The 20,782-nt window shown below is 40.5% G+C and overlaps 1 protein-coding gene across 1 annotated transcript; it reads right to left on the reverse strand.

The window, feature by feature from the left end:
• Positions 1–17,568: 17,568 nt before the first annotated feature.
• On the reverse strand, positions 17,569–20,512 carry ZIC3 (Zic family member 3). The gene is made up of 3 exons (XM_040405069.1): positions 19,415–20,512; positions 18,255–18,418; positions 17,569–17,954 (listed from the first exon to the last, which is right to left on the reverse strand). The coding sequence occupies exons 1-3, from the start codon at positions 20,385–20,387 to the stop codon at positions 17,766–17,768; spliced, it is 1,326 nt and encodes a 441-aa protein (XP_040261003.1). The 5' UTR covers positions 20,388–20,512; the 3' UTR covers positions 17,569–17,765.
• Positions 20,513–20,782: the final 270 nt, after the last annotated feature.

The raw sequence follows: 20,782 nt of genomic DNA on the forward strand, positions 1-20,782 counted from the left end.
AGGAGTTGTTCAGCTGAAAAAAAGTTCGTTAAAATGACAAAGAATGCTATAAACTAAGAATATAAGTAATAGTCACCTTACCAATGCTCTGCAAATCTTCAGTGATGTGTAGTTATTACTGAGGTCACTGCAGTCAAGAGAAGAGAGAGTGACTGGTGCGGGGATCCATTCCCATTAGCATGTGATTGGCAGGAGATTGGTGACATGGGCATCACCCGTATTTCTTTGGTTACTTTATAGCATTTCCTTTTTATCAAAAAAGCAGTCCCATAGCGGTGAAAGAGGAGTTAGTCACGCTTGTGCTGTGCGCTCTCCATTTACCGCTATCAGACTTCCAAAAATAGCCCAGCCCACTCATTCAGCTATTTTCAGAATTCCCGAAATGCATATTTGTCCTAGCTTCCCTTTAATGAAAGTTTCTACTAGTTGTCTATAGATTATGTTAATGCTAAATTTCATTGGCCTGCAAGTCTTCCTTAAAGGTGTTTTGGACTTTCCAGAATGCTTGAAAAGTTGTCATCTGTATGGTTGCACTGATGACAGGTATAAAATATAATATGAAGAAGATGAAAGAAGAAGAAGAAGGAGAAAGAAGACAAACACAATTTTATGGAGCACCAATAAAATTAAAATTATATATACAGTACATAAAGTTATATTATACTCTTTGACTAAATACTCTGTGTCCACTACAAGAATCAGACATATTGGGCATCATGGTGTCTTGCAGCGATGGGATCTTAGGCTTGAATCTGACCAAGAACAACATCTTCATGGAGTTTGTGTATTCTCCCGGTGTTTGCATTAGTTTTCTCCAGGTAGACTGATTTCCTTCTACACTCCAAAGACATACTGATACAGAATTTAAATTGTTAGCCCCATTAAAATAATATCCTACTAAAACTTAACTTTTATCAGATAATATATATAAAAAATATGTCCCACAATAATAGTAGTAACATGACTGCATGTAGAATACCTTGGTATTCACAGAGGATAGCATTTGGACGTCGAGGATTGTCTTCTGGGGCCGCTATATCGACGATATTTTGATATTATGGAGCGGCTCCAGAAGACAGTTCTCGGACTTTGTAGCTGACCTAAATAACAACAAAATAGGTATGCATTTTACCTCAGAGGTCAATGAGCATAGCCTGGCTTTCCTGGATTTATCCATTACCTTAAATAACGGTATGATTTCCACCAAAACCTACAGGAAACCCACAGCTGCAAATAACCTATTAAGATGGGAGAGTCATCATCCCACAAATCTCAAATGCGGTATTCCCAAGGGACAATATCTGCGGATCCGCAGAAATTGTACCTGGAAGGTAGACTTTTATAATCAAGCCAGTGACCTGAGAATCAGGTTTAGTCAAAGGGGATATCCGGATCGACCATTACAAAAATCCTTTAAATCAGCAATAAATGTAGAAAGAACAGAACTACTGTCTCCTAAACAACTGACAAAATCCACAGCAGATCACACTTTCCGTATTATAGGTACTTATGATAACTATAATAGACAAGTTAGGGATATCCTTCAAAAATACTGGGACTTGCTGCTCACTGACCCTGACATACAGGACACCCTTCCCCCTTACCCGGCAATTACATACCGTAGAGGAAGATCATTGGGGGATAGATTCGTACACAGCCATTATTTACCAATTAAAAAAGCTGGAACTTGGCTAGGTAGGAAACCCCTAGGTATGTTTAAATGTGGCACATGCATAGCCTGTCCACATATCATCAAGACAAAAACCTTCACTAGTAACGTCACCAAGAAAATATATACCATTAGGGATTTTGCAAATTGCAAAACTACAGGGGTTGTATACCTATGCACATGTACCTGTAATCTTCAATACGTGGGCAAGACCAAAAGAGAACTCAGGAGGAGGATTGGAGATCATTTGGGAGACATCAGACACCAACGAGATACCCCAATCGCAAGACACATACAGATCTGTCATGATGGAGACTTAAGGTTACTGAAATTCTGCGTTATCGAAGTGATACATCCATCCCCCAGAGGCGGTGACCTCAATAGAAAAATATTACAGAAAGAGGCAGAGTGGACCCATAGGTTAAAGACAGTGAGCCCACTCGGCCTAAATGAGATACTATCTTTTGGGTGTTTCATTTAGGCCCGATGCGTCCAGAATACTCGAAACCACTTGACAAATGTAAAGATAATAACAAAAAATATATGGACGGAATAGGATCAATACTACATCTACCGAGATAGGTTATAGTCATAATTATCTCAAAAAAAGCAAGAGGGGCTGGGAGCCAACAATGGCCCTGGGTATATCATGAATTTTTATATAATGTATAAAACCTAGGACTAACTTCCCTCCCACCTCGAAAATAGTCCCCCACCTACGCACCAGTATACCCCTAAAAATAATATACCTGAGGTCATATATACCTGAGGTCATATATACGCACCAGTATACCCCTAAAAATAATATACCTGAGGTCATATATACTGTATATATATTAAAAAGACAACACTAAGGAATGCAATTGGACCAAGATGCAGGACAATTGTGTGATATATAACGAATTTCATAATAGACCAGACTATCTGTATCTGGACTTCCTATAATACTGTACCAATGTACATTAAGAAACAAATACGTTTTGCAGGCTTTTCTGCATATTTGACAAAATAATCAATGTACACAGCACTCCAATCGGATCCCCTGAGACGCATGAATATGATGTCTATGCGTTCCATAGCAGCACGGGTCATCATTAAGTGCGGCTAATTGACGCCGATGCGTTCCACACTAACGCGCGGCGTCCTAGGCTGTGACTAGACGCACGACGCTGACGCGATGCGTTCCACGGGGCTCCTGGTCAATTAGTGCGCATGCGCAGAGTGACGTAGTTCCGGATCCGTTCCCAATCCAATGGAACGCACGCCGAAAAAAGAACAAGTGAGTAATTAACACACTGGGTACACTTTATATGACGGTGTACATAAGGGGGCAGTTTCAGACACCGGTCTGGACTGCAATCATCTAGCTGGGACACCACCAAAAAAGCGACTGAGCTGACGGTTATTATACCGTATCTACATCATCCACTCTACCCCTGATGAATCTGACAGCATCACCTGTCAGAGGAAACGCGTCGGGAACGACTTTTGAAAGAAACACCTGAACAGGCCAGCACTAGGAGACAACAACAGGGCCAGAATAATAGGGCCAGCCACCGAGAAGTGGGGTCGCTCCTTAGGGGGTGATTCTCCCGCATATAGGCGGGAGACCTCTCCGCTTTTAGGCAGGATAATAATAGCTCACTAGGGACATACTCCTACCTATCTGACCTACTGCCTCAAGTGACTCAGCAACCTAACATCACTTGGAACCACATTTTTTTCAGCAGACAAAGGGGACCACTACGGATCCAATTGATCACCCAAACTGCCTGAATACCAAGATCACGCATCTTTCATGCAACAAACCGTGAGTGGTGATCATAATAAGTGGTTAAACCATAGTGTTATTATCTATTATCTATGATACAGGACTACGTATGTTTATGCGTAATTTGATGTTGTATATACATATACGTAGTGCCAAGTAATTATTGCTTATTTATATGCCTGGGCAGGTTTTTTTCTACATGCAGTCATGTTACTACTATTATTGTGGGACATATTTTTTATATATATTATCTGATAAAAGTTAAGTTTTAGTAGGATAACAAATCAGTGATACAGTTTAATTGTTCCTACAACATATTTATCTCAAACCAATACTGTGAATTGTGCCCCATTAAAATAAAATAAAATTGTTAAAACACTAAAAAGGTGCATAAGAAAAAAACAACATATTTAATTTCCTTTTAAGAAAAAAAAAAAAAGTCCTTTGCCTTCCAGTCGCATTCCCTAAGTGACATGACGGAAAACTACAAGCAACTCATACTTTATTTTTTCTACTGAATGAAACTTCTCTCTCCCCGCTGAGCTAAATGAGTGGGCCTCTGTCCCTCCCACTCAGCCAGTCTTGAAGACACACAGATGAACAAAGCTTGTAGAATAGACTTGAGAACTTCTTTTAGCTATGAATATGAGACTGCAGGCGTTTAGCTCAGCCACTGCAAAGGGTGCAAATTCAATTAGGAAAAAAAAAAGTTAAAAGAAACTCTTATCTTCCCAGGGTCCACTACGCTCACACCTTTCTGGGTTATCTTTCTAGTCTTAATAGGACATTTGGCAATCTGAGAAATGGGGGGGTTAAACTGCTAGTGGTGGAACATAGGTTAGGAAAGTGGAATTATCTTGAACTTTCCAGATCGAGAAACAAATGTAATATTTGACTTAAATAGATAAAAGATATATAATTTACAGCTGAATTATACCCTCTCAGAAAAGGAGAATTATATTAATAGGTTTGTACATACTAATATAGAACATCTAGCTGCTGAGGTGCTGAGCACCTTCTCAAATAATTATAAGAATTTGATGATTTTCTCTGCAGTCTTCATTTTAGTGATAAACGTAAAGAGCCATAACTGTAAACTCAGAAGGTTATATTGGTTACATTTATCTCTGAAATGAGCCTACCACTACAGATATCAACATAGGGATGCGTTCAATGAAAATCAATAATATGATATTTTGTAACTATAACAACGTCAAAGCATTGCATGCGTGGATAAATACATATGTAATCAAAGATGTGTGCCTTAAATAAAAGAGAAAATAAACACCTGCCAGACCAATATAATGGGAAATATAATATAAACATTATATATATATATAGGGTCTGCTTCCGCGTATGAGGCTGCACAGTGTGTGTTCAGGTGTGGGTGACTGAAGCTGCATGTGTCTGTGTTTAATTGGGTGTAAATGTGTGTTTTTCTGCATGTACCTTTTGTGTCTGTGTCTATGTGTGTATGAGGCTACATGTGTCTGTGTGTCTGTATGTATGTATTGTGACATAGTGAGAGGTTTGGTCTGGGAAAACAGGTATTTTGCTCCCAGCATGTGCTGCTGGGCTGATTTACAGCCAGGTGAGGTCAAATACTGGACCGGATTTTAAGTGCCGGTCTGGGTTTTGGCAGCACCTGGCTGTCCTTAAATAGGCAGCTGGGTTCAGAAGCCATGTCTGTGTGGTGGGATCTGAAGCCTGTGCTGGGCTGGAGACCCGTGTGTCAGGGGAACAGGCCGCCTAAAGCCTGTATTTGGACTTTCTGAGGCAGAACTGCCACCAAGGTGACTTTTTGTTATGAAACATACAAAGATGAATCCAGCACCGAAGTATCTCTGAGTTGCTTGTTTCTTTATTGGTGGCGTTTTTAAAAATATATAAAACAGCATCGACACAAATCCTCTCCCTCCAGCGCTAGTCAACAGGTTTCGAACCAAAAAGTTCTTACACATGACTAAAGAATTTGCCCAACCAACTAATATTTACAAAGGGCTATTCCTGACAAGTGTACAGCCTCATTTTCATTGATTGGGGCGTTACTAATGTTGCCTTCCTAATTACATACAAAGTGCAAGAAACATAAAATGTGACATTTTGTGTGCTCATTAATAAAAGCAATGGATGGCAATATAGTCCATGGATCTCATTTGCGTTTTGGTAAAATCCAAAGTCTTATCCTGCAAAAAAAACGTGAACATGAGCTTGCATTTCCCACAAGCCGCACAATCTGAATAGGCCATCCAGAGATGCCTCTCCACATGTATACTAAGGCCGTGACCAAGGTCTAGTGTTGACCGAAACGTTGGCCAGAAAATTTGTATTCACCTTCTGGACGAATGCCATAATGATCAACTAATAAAAAAAAGTATATTTGATACACCAGCAATTGAGTGCCATGGTCTATCTTCTACTATATGCACAATCTGAATACACATGTGAAAATAAACTATTGTTAATCACTGAGAATAGTGCAGCAAGAATACACATGGCTGATGTAAATATAAGAAAAATATAGGAAAAATTGGTGGAAATGTAAGAGCATAAAATGCAGATTATAAAAATATTCAATAAACATGCATCAGTTCCTTCTTTAAATTTAAGCCTGTTGGGGATCTAGTTTTTAATCTGAATATCCAAAAGGCTTGTCTTTGTAAAATTATCCTTTTAATATACCCTCCTCGAACCGGAGTAAAAACTCGTTCGATAGCATAAGCACAAAAAAGTGCTGTAAAGAACGATTGTGTTCTGTGATGAAATGTTTTGCTGCATTGGAGATATTCATATAAGATGAATTTGTGATGTAGTTTATATGTTCAATGTTCAAGAATTCTTGTTTTGAATTATCTAGATGTACTACCCACATACAGTAAGTCACATTGTTTACATTCCACCACATAAATAACCCCAGTAGAATTGCAGTTTATATATGATTTGATGGGGAAATTTGAAGTGTGGTCAGAATCATGAAAAGTCTTTTTGGGGACTACAAAACCGCACATTTTGCAGGGATGACTCCCTAGTTTATTTTCACATGTGTATTCAGATTGTGCGGCTTGTGGGACATGCAAGCTTATGATCGCTTTTTTTGTAGGATAAGACTTTGGATTTTACCAAAAGGCAAATGAGATCCATGGACTATATTGCCATCCATTGCTTTTATTAATGTCACATTTTATATGTTTCTTGCACTTTGAATGTAATTAGGATAGCAACATTAGTAACGCCCCAATCAATGAAAATGAAGCTATACACCTGTCTCCTCCTTCCCCCTTTCAATGGAGTTGGAGACAGGAATAGCCCTTTATAAATCTCAGTTGGTTGGGCATTTTCTTTAGTCATGAGTAAGAACTTTTTTGTTCGAAACGCATAGACTATCGCTCGAGTGAGAGGATTTGTGTCGATGCTGTTTTATATATTTTATAAAACGCCACCAATAAAGAAACGAGCAACTCAGAGATACTTCGGTGTTAAATTCATCTTTGTATGTTTCGTAATTGGAGGTCTTACCTGTGGTTTCCGTCCATGTGGGGGTACAAAATAAGGATAGTAATACAAGGTGAGCTGGACATTCTTACTATGGACTTTTTGTTATATTAACTTGCCATTGCGTGTGAAGTAACACCAACACTGCAAAGTGACGTTTTGTTTTTGGCACCATGTGTGAATAAACACTGATATTTGAATTACGAACTTGTATTTTTCCTCTTATCCTAACTACCAGAGTGAATCCCCACAATTGGTGGAGGATGCGTGCAAGCGCAGAGAGGCAGTCGCAATTGTTGTTCTTTTGTGTTTTTTTTCCATCGGGCATGGTTGAATTTCTTGCATTAAACCCGCTAAATTTCAACCCGTGACCCTTGACAAAATGGAGGCGGTAATGAAGGCCATCGTGAAGGCTAACAAACGGCAGCAAGAAACAAATCTGAAACAGCGGGAGGCTAACCAGCTGCTGCTACAACATGTGATGGCTTTGCAGATAGCAGGAGCAACCCCGAGCGTCCACGATGCCTGGAATGTGGTCTGTGTGGCAATCCCCAAGATGACACCCGCAGATGACATCGAAACCTACCTGGTGATGTACGAGAAGGTGGCCACAAGGGAGAAGGTACCCCGAGACCAGTGGGCTGAGGTCGTCGCTCCGTTCCTGGCATCCGATTTCCAGCGGGTCTATTTCAACTTACCGGACGATCAAGCGCCCGACTACCAGAATATCAAGTGTGAGATTCTGGCAAGACTGGAGGTGAATATGTTGGTCCGGGCCCAGCGGGCGCATCAGTGCGGGTTGAACCCGGCTGAGCCTGCAAGACCCCAGTAATATAACTTACTTCACTTCTTGCAAAAATACCTACAGCCTGACGTGCTGAGTCCCATGGCTATGCTGGATCGTCTGTTAGCCGATATGTACTGGAGGGCTTTGCCATACCCTCTCCACCACTGGTGTCTCCTGGCAATGCCCTTGAGATTGTGGACCTGGTGGAACTCTATGAAGCTACCAGGAATCTAAGGCTCCATTCATACGTCCATAACGTCCGGACATGGCAATGTGCGTTTCGCATTTTGCGGACCGCACATTGCCAGCACTAATAGAATATGCCTAATCTTGTCATAGGACATGTTCTATTTTTTTCGGGAACGGAAATGCGGACCCGGAAAGTGCGGCTGCGCATTTCCGGAGCCGGGCTGCACATCGTGTGGCCCCATAGAAATGAATGGGTCCGCAATTCCGTTCTGAAAAATGCAGAACGAAATTGCGGACGTGTGAATGGGGCTGTAAGGAGGGTTCTGTTGGGAGGGGGGTCGGCAAACCACCCCAGGCCCGGAGATTTGAGCTGATAAAACCTGCCCAGGATGTACCCACAGCGGACCTGGCTCCGATAGTCTTCTGGTGGTGTCAGGAGCCTGGCCATGTAAGGGCTGACTGTCCCCATCCGGTTGAGCCCACGGACACTAACTATGGCTACTGTCAGTCTCTATATGCCAGGAGGCTGTGTGCAACAGGTACCCCAGAGTTTCTAGATCACTTGTGCCAGGTGGAAGTGGTAGACACTCCGGCAGAGGCTCTGCTGGACTCAGGGAGTCTGGTGACCCTAGTAAGGGCTACCTTGGTGCGGTCCACTGAGTAAACTGGCCGGAAAGTCGGGGTGATGTGCATCCAAGGTCCCTTAAAAGACTATGCCACCGTGCTGGTGTCTCTAACCACGGTGGCCGGTAGATGGGCCCACGAGGTGGCTGTCACCACAAATCTACATTATGAACTCATAATAGGGAGAGACTTCCTAGGCTTTCCGGCACTGTGGCCTGCTACAAGACTTACCCATACACATGAGACAGGGGTATCCCAAGCAGTGTGGCCTTGCTCAGGGTGGAGACCACAACCCTGGGAACCCGAGGCCGAAGGACCAGTGGTAGGAGTGACCGCCACTTCAGAGGAAGAGGGGGAGAAAACCCTGCTGAGTGTGATGGTGGGAGACGTGGAGGTCCTGAATTTGCAGACCTCAATGTCTCTGGGGATAATTTTGGTACTGCACAACACCGGGACCCAACCCTATCCCGAGCCTGGGAGAATGTGTTAATAATAGATGATGAACCACAACAACCTGGGGCTGAGTCGGTGTTTCACAGTTTTCTGGTTCATCAGGGCATGCTGTATGAGGTAAACCAACTGCGGGGTGAGCATATTGAACAGTTGGTGGTCCCCAAGGCTTATTGCAAACTTGTCTTAGATCTAGCCTACCAGCACATTCTCGGGGGTCACCAGGGGTTGCAGAAAACACAGGATCGTATACTACAGTGGTTTTACTGGCCCAGCAAATTCAGAGAGGTAGAAAAATGTTTTAAGTCTTGCCTGACCTGCCAGATAACTAGCCCCCAGCCACAGAGGGCACCAACACATCTTATTCATCCTGGACTACGCCACTCTGTACCCGGAGGCAGTGCCACTGCTACATACATCGGCCAAACTCATCGCTAATGAGTTAATGGAGATGTTTTCCCCAGTAGGACTACCTAAAGAGGTTTTGACCGATCAGGGGACCCCTTTTATGTCCAAGGTGGTGAGGGAACTCTGTAAGTTACCGCACATAAAACAGCTACGGATGTCCGCTCACCATGCGCAAGCGGACAGTCTGGTAGAAAGATTTAACCAAACATTAAAAAATATGTTAAAAAGGGTGGTGGCTAAAGATGGGAAGGACTGGGACCTTCTTCTGCCCTATCTCATGTTTGCAGTGCGAAAGCCAGAGCAGGTATACCATGTGAATTTACTCAAACTGTGGAAGGTTAAGGAGACCAGTACTGACGATAGCCTGCGGCTGAGTTTTCTAGAGGAGAGGTTCCGGCCCCTAAGTCTGATGTAAGGGAAGCAGTTGCCACAGTGAATATTGCTGACAGCCTCTCCTCTAAACAGACTCAGGAGGCCAGGGAGTTCATCAGCAGGAACACGGATGTGTTCTCAGACCTCCCTGGAAGCACTTCCATAATCCAGCATGACATTGTCTCTGAGCCTCAGGTCAAAATCCGGTTGAAACCATACCGGGTACCCGAGGCTCGGTGACAAGCCATCTCTGAGGAAGTACAACTAATGCTGCAACTAGACGTCATCGAGCAGTCTAGAAGTAAGTGGGCCAGCCCTATAGTACTGATACCCAAACCGGACGGGATGTTGCGGTTTTGCAACGGTTTTCAAAAATTAAACGAGGTATCTAAGTTTGATGCGTATCCCATGCCTCGGGTGGATGAGCTTATTGAGAGATTAGGCCAAGCCCGGTATTTTTCTCTTTTGGACCTCACCAAACTGTACTGGCAGGTACCCTTAACAGAGGCTGCCAAAGAGAAAACTGCCTTCATCACACCAGTGGGGCTGTATGGCGCCCCTGCCACTTTCAATGACTCATGGACATTGTGCTGCGTCCACATCGTCGGTACGCTTCGGCTTACATGGACGATATTGTCATTCATGGTACCAACTGGGAAAGTCACCTACCAAAAGTACAGGCTGTAGTGGACTCCCTTCGAAAGGCTGGACTAACAGCTAGCCCAAAAAAATGTGCAATAGGGTTAGAGGGGACGATATACCTGGGGTATGTCATTGGGTGCGGAGTCATCAAACCCCAAGTGAACAAAATAGAGGCAATGTGGAATTGGCCCCAACCTGTCACTACTAGGTAAGTAAGGTCGTTCCTGGGAATGGTGGGATATCATATGAGGTTTGTCCCCCACTTTGCTACGGTGGCCGCACCATTGACAGGGCTCTTGAAGGGACACAAGTCAGTGATGGTTCGCTGGGTTAAAGGGTGGCGGAAGAGGCTTTCTCCGCTTTGAAGTCGGCTCTGTGCGGGTCTTCGGTTTTGGTGACACCCGACTTCAAAATGGAGTTTATAGTACAGACCAATGCCTCAGAAGTAGGCCTTGTTGCTGTACTATCTCAGGAAGTCAATGGGGAGGAGCATCCCGTTGTTTTCCTCAGCCATAAGCTCACCACAGCTGAGACCCTGTATAGTATAGTGGAGAGAGAGTGCCTGGCTATCAAGTGGGCACTCGAGTCTCTCCGCTATTATTTATTGGGGAGAAAATTCTGCCTGGTAACTGACCACTCCCCTCTCAAGTGGATGAGCCAGGCCAAGGACAGAAATGCCCGGGTTTATCTCCCTACAAAACTTTAAGTTTTCGGTGGAACATAGGGCAGGTTGGTTACAGGGAAACTCGGATGCCCTGTCCCGGGTACACTGTCTGGCGTGTGTTTACCCCCTCAGGGTTGCACAAAGGGGTGGATATGTTACACAGTGAGAGGTTTGGTCTGGGAAAACATGTATTTTCCTCCCAGCATGTGCTGCTGGGCTGATTTACAGCCAGGTGAGGTCAAATACCAGACCCGATTTTAAGTGTCGGTCGGGTTTTGGCAGCACCTGGCTGTTCTTAAATAGGCATCTGTGCTCAGAAGCCTTGTCTGTGTGCTGGGATCTGAGGTCTGTGCTGGGCTGGAAAGCTGAGACCCGTGTGTCAGGGGAACAGGCCGCCTAAAGCCTGTATTTGGACTTTCTGAGGCAGAACTGCCACCAAGGTGACTTTTTGTTATATTAACTTGCCATTGGGTGTGAAGTAACACCAACACTGCAAAAGCAACTTTTTGTTTTTGGCATCATGTGTGAATAAACACTGAAGTTTGAATTACAAACTTGTATCTTGCCTCTGTACTGCGCCCGCTTATCCTAACTACCAGATCGAATCCCCACAGTATGTATGTTTGTGTCTACATGTAACATAGTAATATAATACCATAGATTGTTGAAAAAAGACATCCGTCCATCCAGTTCTCCAATGTGCGTGAGGCTGCATGTGTCTCGGTATCTGTATCTATGTGTGCGCTTATGTGAGGTTGCATGTCTGTGTATCTGTATGTATGGGTGCGCTTGTGTGTCTCTGTGTGAGAGGCTGCATATGTCTGTATGTCTGTGTGTTTGTGTCTATGTGTGTATGAGGCTGTGTGTCTGTGTATCTGTATATATGTGTGTGCACATGTGTTTATGTGTGAAAGGCCGTATGTGTCTGTGTATCTGTATGGATGTGTGTTTGCGTCAATGTGTGTGTGAGGCTGTATGTGGGTGCATGTGTGTCTCTGTGTGTGAGGCTGGGTGTCTGTGTATCTGTATGTATATGTGTACATGTGTCTGTCTATCTGTATGTATACATGTGCATATGTGTCTGTGTATCTGTATGTATACGTGTCATGTATCTGTGTATTTGTATGTATACGTGTCCATGTGTCTATGTATCTGTATGTATATGTGTCCATGTATCTGTATGTATATGTGTACATGTGTCTGTCTATCTGTATGTATACATGTGCATATGTGTCTGTGTATCTGTATGTATACGTGTCCATGTATCTGTGTATTTGTATGTATACGTGTTCATGTGTCTGTGTATCTGTATGTATACGTGTCCATGTATCTGTATGTATACGCATGCATGTTTCTTTTTATCTGTATGTATATGTGTGCATGTGTCTTTGTATCTGTATGTATACGTGTCCATGTATCTGTATGTATATGTTTCCATGTGTCTGTGTATCTGTATGTATACGTGTGCATGTGTCTGTGTATCTGTATGTATGCGTGTGCATGTGTCTTTGTATCTGTATGTATACGTGTCCATGTGTCTATATATCTGTATGTATATGTGTCCATGTATCTGTATGTATATGTGTACATGTGTCTGTCTATCTGTATGTATACATGTGCATATGTGTCTGTGTATCTGTATGTATACGTGTCCATGTATCTGTGTATTTGTATGTATACGTGTTCATGTGTCTGTGTATCTGTATGTATACGTGTCCATGTATCTGTATGTATACGCATGCATGTTTCTTTTTATCTGTATGTATATGTGTGCATGTGTCTTTGTATCTGTATGTATACGTGTCCATGTATCTGTATGTATATGTTTCCATGTGTCTGTGTATCTGTATGTATACGTGTGCATGTGTCTGTGTATCTGTATGTATGCGTGTGCATGTGTCTTTGTATCTGTATGTATACGTGTCCATGTATCTGTATGTATACGTGTGCATGTGTCTGTGTATCTGTATGTATACGTGTGCATGTGTCTGTGTATCTGTATGTATGCGTGTGCATGTGTCTTTGTATCTGTATGTATACGTGTCCATGTATCTGTATGTATACGTGTCCATGTGTCTGTGTATCTGTATGTATACGTGTGCATGTGTCTGTGTATCTGTATGTATGCGTGTGCATGTGTCTTTGTATCTGTATGTATACGTGTCCATGTATCTGTATGTATACGTGTGCATGTGTCTGTGTATCTGTATGTATACGTGTCCATGTGTCTGTGTATCTGTATGTATACGTGTGCATGTGTCTGTGTATCTGTATGTATACGTGTGCATGTGTCTGTGTATTTGTATGTATACGTGTCCATGTGTCTGTATGCTTGTGTCAGGCTGTGTATCTCTAGGCATGTGTGTGTCTATCTATATGTATGTGTGTATGTTTTAATCTATATGTATGTATGTGTGCATGTGTGAAGCTTTGTGTGTGTGTGAATGTGCTGTGTGTCAGTTTGTTAGCATTCACCTGTAATATCTTCTCTTAATGTGAGCAACAGCACAAAAAATTTAGATAATCTTAGGCAAAGTGAATACGTTCTGTGTACAGCCTGACGGCGTATTTCGGTACTATACCAATGAAACTAAATAAAATAACTCATTCAGCGTCAGCACCTCCCATCTACAGCCATATCTCCAAACTTAAGAGTACAATATATTTTCTATAGTATTTTTCACTATCATAGAGGTAACTTTCTCCATAACATAAAAATTTCTTTTAAACATGACACAAATACTCAATTTACAGTCATGCCAATCCACCAAATATTCCATATTCAACATATTTCAATATGACAAACGACTACCGACATGAAATATACGTCCAGTTGTAAGCGGGTTTGTTCGGGCTAAGAAACTAACTTCTACACCAAAAAAAAACTTAATTGATCTCATACTTAGATTTTCCATATCAATTTGCTTTGCGGGTGAAATTCTTCTTCCTACAACAGTTGCCAAGTATACATCGTCTTACATATATCTCAAAGCAGAAGCAGGTATTCACACACTCTACTGGATGGAATTGCTTGTCTAAAAAAAAATCATGATTCCTCGATCCATATTATTTTCCACCTCCACGGCCACATTAGTCATAATTACTACATTATAACAGCCATCGCTTCCATAGCGTTGCTGCATTTGCATGCAGCAAATCAGAGATTTGGCACATGAAAGATAATTCAAAACATTTTTTTTTTTTTATCCAAAGTAATTCGAGATGTGGTATTGCTGACTTATATAGTGTCCAATTCATAAACACAAAGTGCATGAGTGGCCAATGTCTCCTCTACCTGGAAAGTAATATTAGTGACTTTGATAAAGAAAATTCTTTATCATAATATTCAGAGTGTAATAATACCAGTTATTCCATAGCGGTAGTCTATATCGTAGGTGAGCATTACGATGCAGTAACGTACAAACTGGGAAAAAAGCACAGACGTAGGAGAAGTTGCTTTTTTTTTTCTTTTTTCTTTTTTTTAAAGAAAGCAAAATGATAGCCAACTTTAGAGACAGAGAAATAATAAGAGCCAATCGTGTTTCCCTTCCGGTGGTCTGAAGATGAAAGACTTCAAAAGCTGGGAGGAGAGAGGATGAGCGCTCCTATGAATCGTCACCATACCCAGCAACAGGGCGTGAGTAAGGCTTCTGAATGACTGCAGTTAGTTTGGCCTGTAGTGTATACCCAAGCCTATTTTTCTGTATAAAACCACCATAATGTGTGTGTGTGTGTGTGTGTGTGTATATATCTATATCTATATATATATATATATATATATATATATTATTCAAAGTATGTGTGTAATAGATTTATATCAATTATATAAAGAGAGAGCAAATAACAAAGCTACATAGATGATTGATAGACAGACAATAGAAAGATGATAGGAAGATAGATAAATAGACATATGGATGGATAGATAGATAGATAGATAGTAGCAAGATAGAGATAGATGATCAATAGATATATATAGATAGATTTGATGGATAGATGTATGATTATAGATAGAAAGATAATAGATAGATAGATAGATTACAAAGACAATAGATAAGTAGATAGATAAACAGTTAAAAGATAGATAGATAGATAGATTACAAAGACAATAGATAAGTAGATAGATAAACAGTTAAAAGATAGATAGATAGATAGATAGATATGTAAAATAATAATTTGTGCCTATACGACTTTAAGACTTTTATATTCACTAGTAGAGAAAATGAAATACACCTATTGTATCTACTTGTTCACGTGGACGTTATCCTGATGAAATGAGTGAGTTTTTCATTGCTTGGACCCCAAACCAAAGAACCTTGTTTAGCTGGTGCAGCTTTTAATGTCACCATCATTTTTCCACACATAAATGTCATGGCCCAAGCTTCTGAAATCTGACTCAGCAATCAGTCTGGAGGTAACAATATTAACCTCTCTACTTCTCAAAAACATCAAAGATGTGCAGCCATTTCACAGTAAGAGCCCTGCTGTTCCTTCCAACCACTACTAGTCTTAATATGTTAAAGAGTCAGTCAACTGAAATGAAGCTGCAATGTGTGCAAAAAAATGGGAAAAGCCTATTACGTATAATTTTTATTTTGTTTCAAGTTAGCATGTAAATATTATATTTCATGGTGTATGTATATATATATATATATATATATATATATATATACCTATGACTGTGTGTATATTAATATGATATATATTTTTTTGCCATATTTTATTTATATAAATCTATTAGGCACAAATGTTTTCATTTAATAAAAATGCTGTATACCCCCATTACTCTATGTATAGCTGCAGGCTGAATTTTTCTCTATTACTATTACTAAGTTTGCCCATAGAAAAATATAATTTCAAATTATGCATGGCAAACCATGTTAACCATATGATAACTATAAACTGTACTTGTCCTCCACCAGTGACTGATATCTGTGCCCTAGTTTATAGCACAGGTACTCTCTTAGTTACCCCATATATATATTTCATAGGTAAAAATTATATTTGTAATATAAACTTTTTTCCAGAAAAAACCCCAGTCTGACCATAAAAAATGGCCTATGTGTACTAAATATGTATTTTCTTTTTTCTCCACTTATAAATATAGCATTTTTAAAGGGGTGGGGCCAAAGAATAACTACCATATTGAAATGATAACACTATCTCTGCCATAGCAATCATACCTCATAATACCAAAGTGTTATGTCATAAACCAAAAAGCCCTTTATTTTGGGGTGGGGATTGGGGTGGGGGGTTCGCCATGATCATATCTTAAATCATACCCATAATCAGAATCATGCAGATATCTTGTGTCCTTTAAAATAAGATGCTTCCAAATGAATTCCATCAATTTAATTTCAGAAAGGTTTCAGATGGGAAATGTACATATTTTTGGCAATTTTTTTTTACTTTTTTTTTTGTTTTACCACTATTTACTATCACACTCAATATGGCTATTTATAAAGATTTTATATCTTGAGGACTTTTTTGAGGATTTGACCTTTCTTATCGTCAATACCAGTGCTGATATATTAAGGCCTAAAAAATGAATTTCTTACGTATTTTTTTTTTAACCCCAAAATTTTTCTACCTGCCTCTATCATGCTCTCACAGTATTAATATTCCTTAGCCAGAATTTTCTTTTTCTCCCAAGATAAAACTGAACCCATTAAATTCTTTCAAAATTGCTAGAGAGCAACAGCATGCTCCCATTTGTTCTTTGAAGCATTCGATAGAGATGTCATGGTACCCAACTGAATTGATTAGAAATATTTGATTTGCCTGAACAGGGTTGAAAGGAAAATTTATTATACTTACTGCTTTAAAACAAATATCAGCTAACTTGAAATGTCTTTGATATCTATCCTTGTCACCTAAACACCTGCAACAGAATGTTACAACCTTCCAAAAATATTCTTGAATAATGTGGATTTTTTTTCACAATAAAAGATTCTGTTAATGCAAAGGAACTCATAGGTTAGACAATTTAAAATTAGAATTTTTTTTCAAAACAATAAATTTTAATGCTAAAGCAGTTATAACCAAAAGCTATACAGAGTTTTGTTAGAAAATTTTTTCATAAATATTGTTCAGTTCCCGGCACTTGTATCAATAATTAAATTACAAACGATAAATATGGCATCATGGATATATTTACAAAACTTCTTACAAAAGGCAACTGTATACTAAACGGTCACAATCTGTGAATTAACACACACCCCCATCCTGAAAATATACTGAACAACAGCTTCGACCCTATAGGACAAGGAATACATTCACAAGTGTAATGCTTTGAGAAAGTTCAAGACATAACAAGACTTTGGCACGGTTTTTAAGAATGTGAGAGTTTTACAGTCACCATAAAGGTGAATGTTTTTTTTTATCTGTTAAATACACTGTTTAAGAACCTTCTATAATGTGAAAAGAAGAATGTAATATTGTTAAAGTAAAAAAAAAAAATGAATAAGGAATGTAAATGCCAAAATATGTTTTCAGATCCTGAGAAAGGGACACAATTAGTCCACAGCCTTCTTTAAAAAAAAAAGGGGGAAAAATCCAGGGTAATAAAACAAAGCCCTGTTCTGCTGTTTGTTTCATAAACTCCATCATCTCCATGTTGGTAGAACCACCTTCTTCGTCTCTGTCATTCATTTGGTCCTTTTTACTGAGCGTGACTTTGCCTTTTTCTGTGTATTCTTTTTTAAACATACCACTCATTAAAATTGGGTGGAAGTAATCCTGGGTTGTGAGTGTTGCTGTTAGTCTGAATTACTGCTGAAGTCGTTTTAGAAGGCTCCTCACTGCTGGCAGAAACCATTGCTGGTGGGGTGGCAGATTCATAACCTGAACTGGCAGCTGGGGATGAATCAGACCCTTGAGATTCATGTACCTGGAAAAAAAAAAATAGAATCATAACTCTTATTATCCATTGCTTAAATAAGTATTATTCATTGGCAATCATGAACGATACAGATAGAGTGATGAATGGAGCTTGGCTGATATGTTTAGATGCTAAATGACTATATAAAGGAGTGACTGTATTATTAACCCTTAGCTATATTATGGGGTTAAGATTAGTCTTAAAATATAAAACATTTCCAATACAAATGCAATTCCAGTACAGATTAGCTAGCATATTAAATCACATAATCTTGCAATTTCCAATAATAATATCAATGATTATAGTTACCTTCATGTGTTTCCGCAGAGAGCTGGGGTGTGTGTAGGATTTATCGCAGACCTTACAGATGTAGGGTTTGTCTGATGTATGCACGTGCATATGCTTTTTCCTGTCACTGCTGTTTGCAAACCGGCGGTCGCATCCTTCAAACTCACACTTAAAAGGCTTCTCACCTTGTGGAAGAGGACATAGCATAGTGTGTTAGATAGCCATGGCTGCAGAATACATATATCCAGTCATCCCTGTGCTACGTTTTACAGTTTCGCCTCCCCCCCCCCCCCCCCCCCCCCCCCTCACCACTCTTAATGAAATTCACATTGTTGGCCCAGACTGGATGATTTCCTCCTTAAATATTCCCATACGTTATCTGCATATCATGTTGATATATTTAACTAGCCAAATTGACACTTAATAAAACACAAAGGGACACCTAGGCAAATCCTATATAAATGGGTCAAACAGTCTGATAATTGTTATCCTACATCTAAATTAAATTTCATTATCGTGGCTTTTGAATGACAATAGTTGTGGGTAAAAGTGTAAAATACTGCAACCACAGTCCTTCATTAGCTTAAGTACAATAGTGAGAGACCATATCACTTAAAAAAAAAAAAAAACACTGCAGTTTTAAGACCTGTTCGACGAGAGAGGACATTAGTTGTCATCCTGTCCTTTCTAAACTCACTTTGCTTGCAAAGAGTTTAATTAAACACAGAATTCCAAATAAAAATACTTTGACAAAAGTGTCACTGCTTTAATTAGGAGATGTGCCAATCAAGAGGAAAAAAAGAGCGGAAGTGAGTGAAAATGAGATTTCATTAGCATTTCTATAGTTTGCTTAACAGTATGCAAGGAGCTAAAGTGCTTGGAAAGTGAATCATCCCTCAACAAATTTGTATTTGTTCACTGCAAGACAGAAACAGGACAACAGAAACTGCACACAATTGCACCTCGTTGTCCTGAAGGATGTTAAAATGCAATAAAATTCTATTCAATATTTCAAAAAATGTTTTAAAGTGCAGCAAAATGCAATAACATTCAATATTTCAAAAAATAATGAAACCCACCACTGATAACAGTAAAAAGTTACATAGCAACTACATATAGGCCTAATAAGTCACAATTTACAAATGGATATATATAGCTATGAACCCCTGGTGCCTTCTTACCTGTATGAGTTCTTTTGTGGATCTTTAGATTTTCTGAACGTGCAAATATTTTCCCACATCCAGGGAATGGACATGGAAAAGGTTTCTCTCCAGTATGCACCCTTATATGATTAACCAGTTTATATTTTGCTTTGAAGGATTTGCCTCCCCTGGGACATTCCTCCCAGTAACAAATGTGATTTGTTTGTTCTGGTCCCCCAACGTGTTCCATTGTCATATGTGTGACCAGTTCATGCATACTACTAAATGTCCTATCGCAGCTTTTCTGCGGACGGTTCATCGGTGATTCCTCCATCCATTTGCACGATAATTCTTGTTTGATAGGTTGCCTCATATATCTAAAAAATGCCCCTGGGCCATGATGAGCAGCCACATTCATGCTCATATTCATGTGATTGTAGTTGTGGAACTGGGCAGTTGCATAATGATCAGTCCTGGGGCTGGGCACCGCTCTGTAAGGATCTGGACGTCCGAAAATATCACCTCTGAGACCTAAATGCATTTGTCCATTGACCACATGTCCATTGGGTGAAGTGTGGCTGGAGCTTTGTTCGTGAAGTCCCGGAAAGATCAGGTGTCCTGGCGATTCAGTCATTCCAGGAGGGCCGTGGCTGGCGAAAAGTCCGTGCTGACCACCTGGAGAGGCAGCGTCCCCAATTCCAGAATTACGATTTCGGAAAAGAAAATCTCTTGTGGAGTTAAAGGCAGCACCGCCGTAAGATGGCACCTGCCCAGCATGGTGTCCAAGCGCGTTGGCATATCCGGATGCCTGCGGGGTAAAAGCCGAGCTCTGGTTTGAACAGAGATCATGACTGCCTGGACTGAGCTTAAAAGCTGCAGCGTGTGAAGGTTCAGCAAAAGGATTAAGCCCCATGCCAGCATCTCGGTTGGACATTTCATGATGGCGAGATGTCCCAAACCCACCAACTCCCAGGGTGGGAAACTGAGGTCCTCCATCTAGAAGCATCGCCATGAATGAACCTGAGCGGCGTGCAGACCCAAATGGATGGTCAGCACAGGAGGCAGTTCATGCAGAAGCAATGATAATAAAAAAAATAAGTTTTGCTTTTATTCCTTTTGCTTGTTGGAAATCCAGGAATCAGTTCAGCCTCTCCAACAGAGTAATGTCCTTGGACTGATAAAGTCAATCACTCACTCCTCACACATAAACCAACTCAGGAGGCAGTCTGAATTGCACCAATAGAAACTCAGCTGGGGGAGTGTCATTCGAGCCCAGCCCCGGGCACCCATTTGCCTGTGAACTCTTGATTGACAGAGTTTAGCATTGAATATGGCAGCTTCACTAATATCTATTCCCTGATTGGTTTACCCAGGTTTAGTATTTGCAGGTAAGTTTAACCCCTTTAG

This window comes from Bufo bufo, chromosome 8 (genome assembly GCF_905171765.1).
Source record: "Bufo bufo chromosome 8, aBufBuf1.1, whole genome shotgun sequence".
Classification (NCBI taxonomy): Eukaryota; Metazoa; Chordata; class Amphibia; order Anura; family Bufonidae; genus Bufo; species Bufo bufo.

Excerpts from the sequence above, each read along its gene's own strand:
- ZIC3 (XM_040405069.1), bottom strand. The coding sequence starts at position 20,387 with ATGGCGATGCTTCTAGATGGAGGACCTCAGTTTCCCACCCTGGGAGTT. Across the intron at positions 18,419-19,414 it reads CCACAAAAGAACTCATACAG|GTGAGAAGCCTTTTAAGTGT; the intron begins GTAAGAAGGCAC and ends CTCTTCCACAAG. Across the intron at positions 17,955-18,254 it reads CTCTGCGGAAACACATGAAG|GTACATGAATCTCAAGGGTC; the intron begins GTAACTATAATC and ends TTTTTTTTCCAG.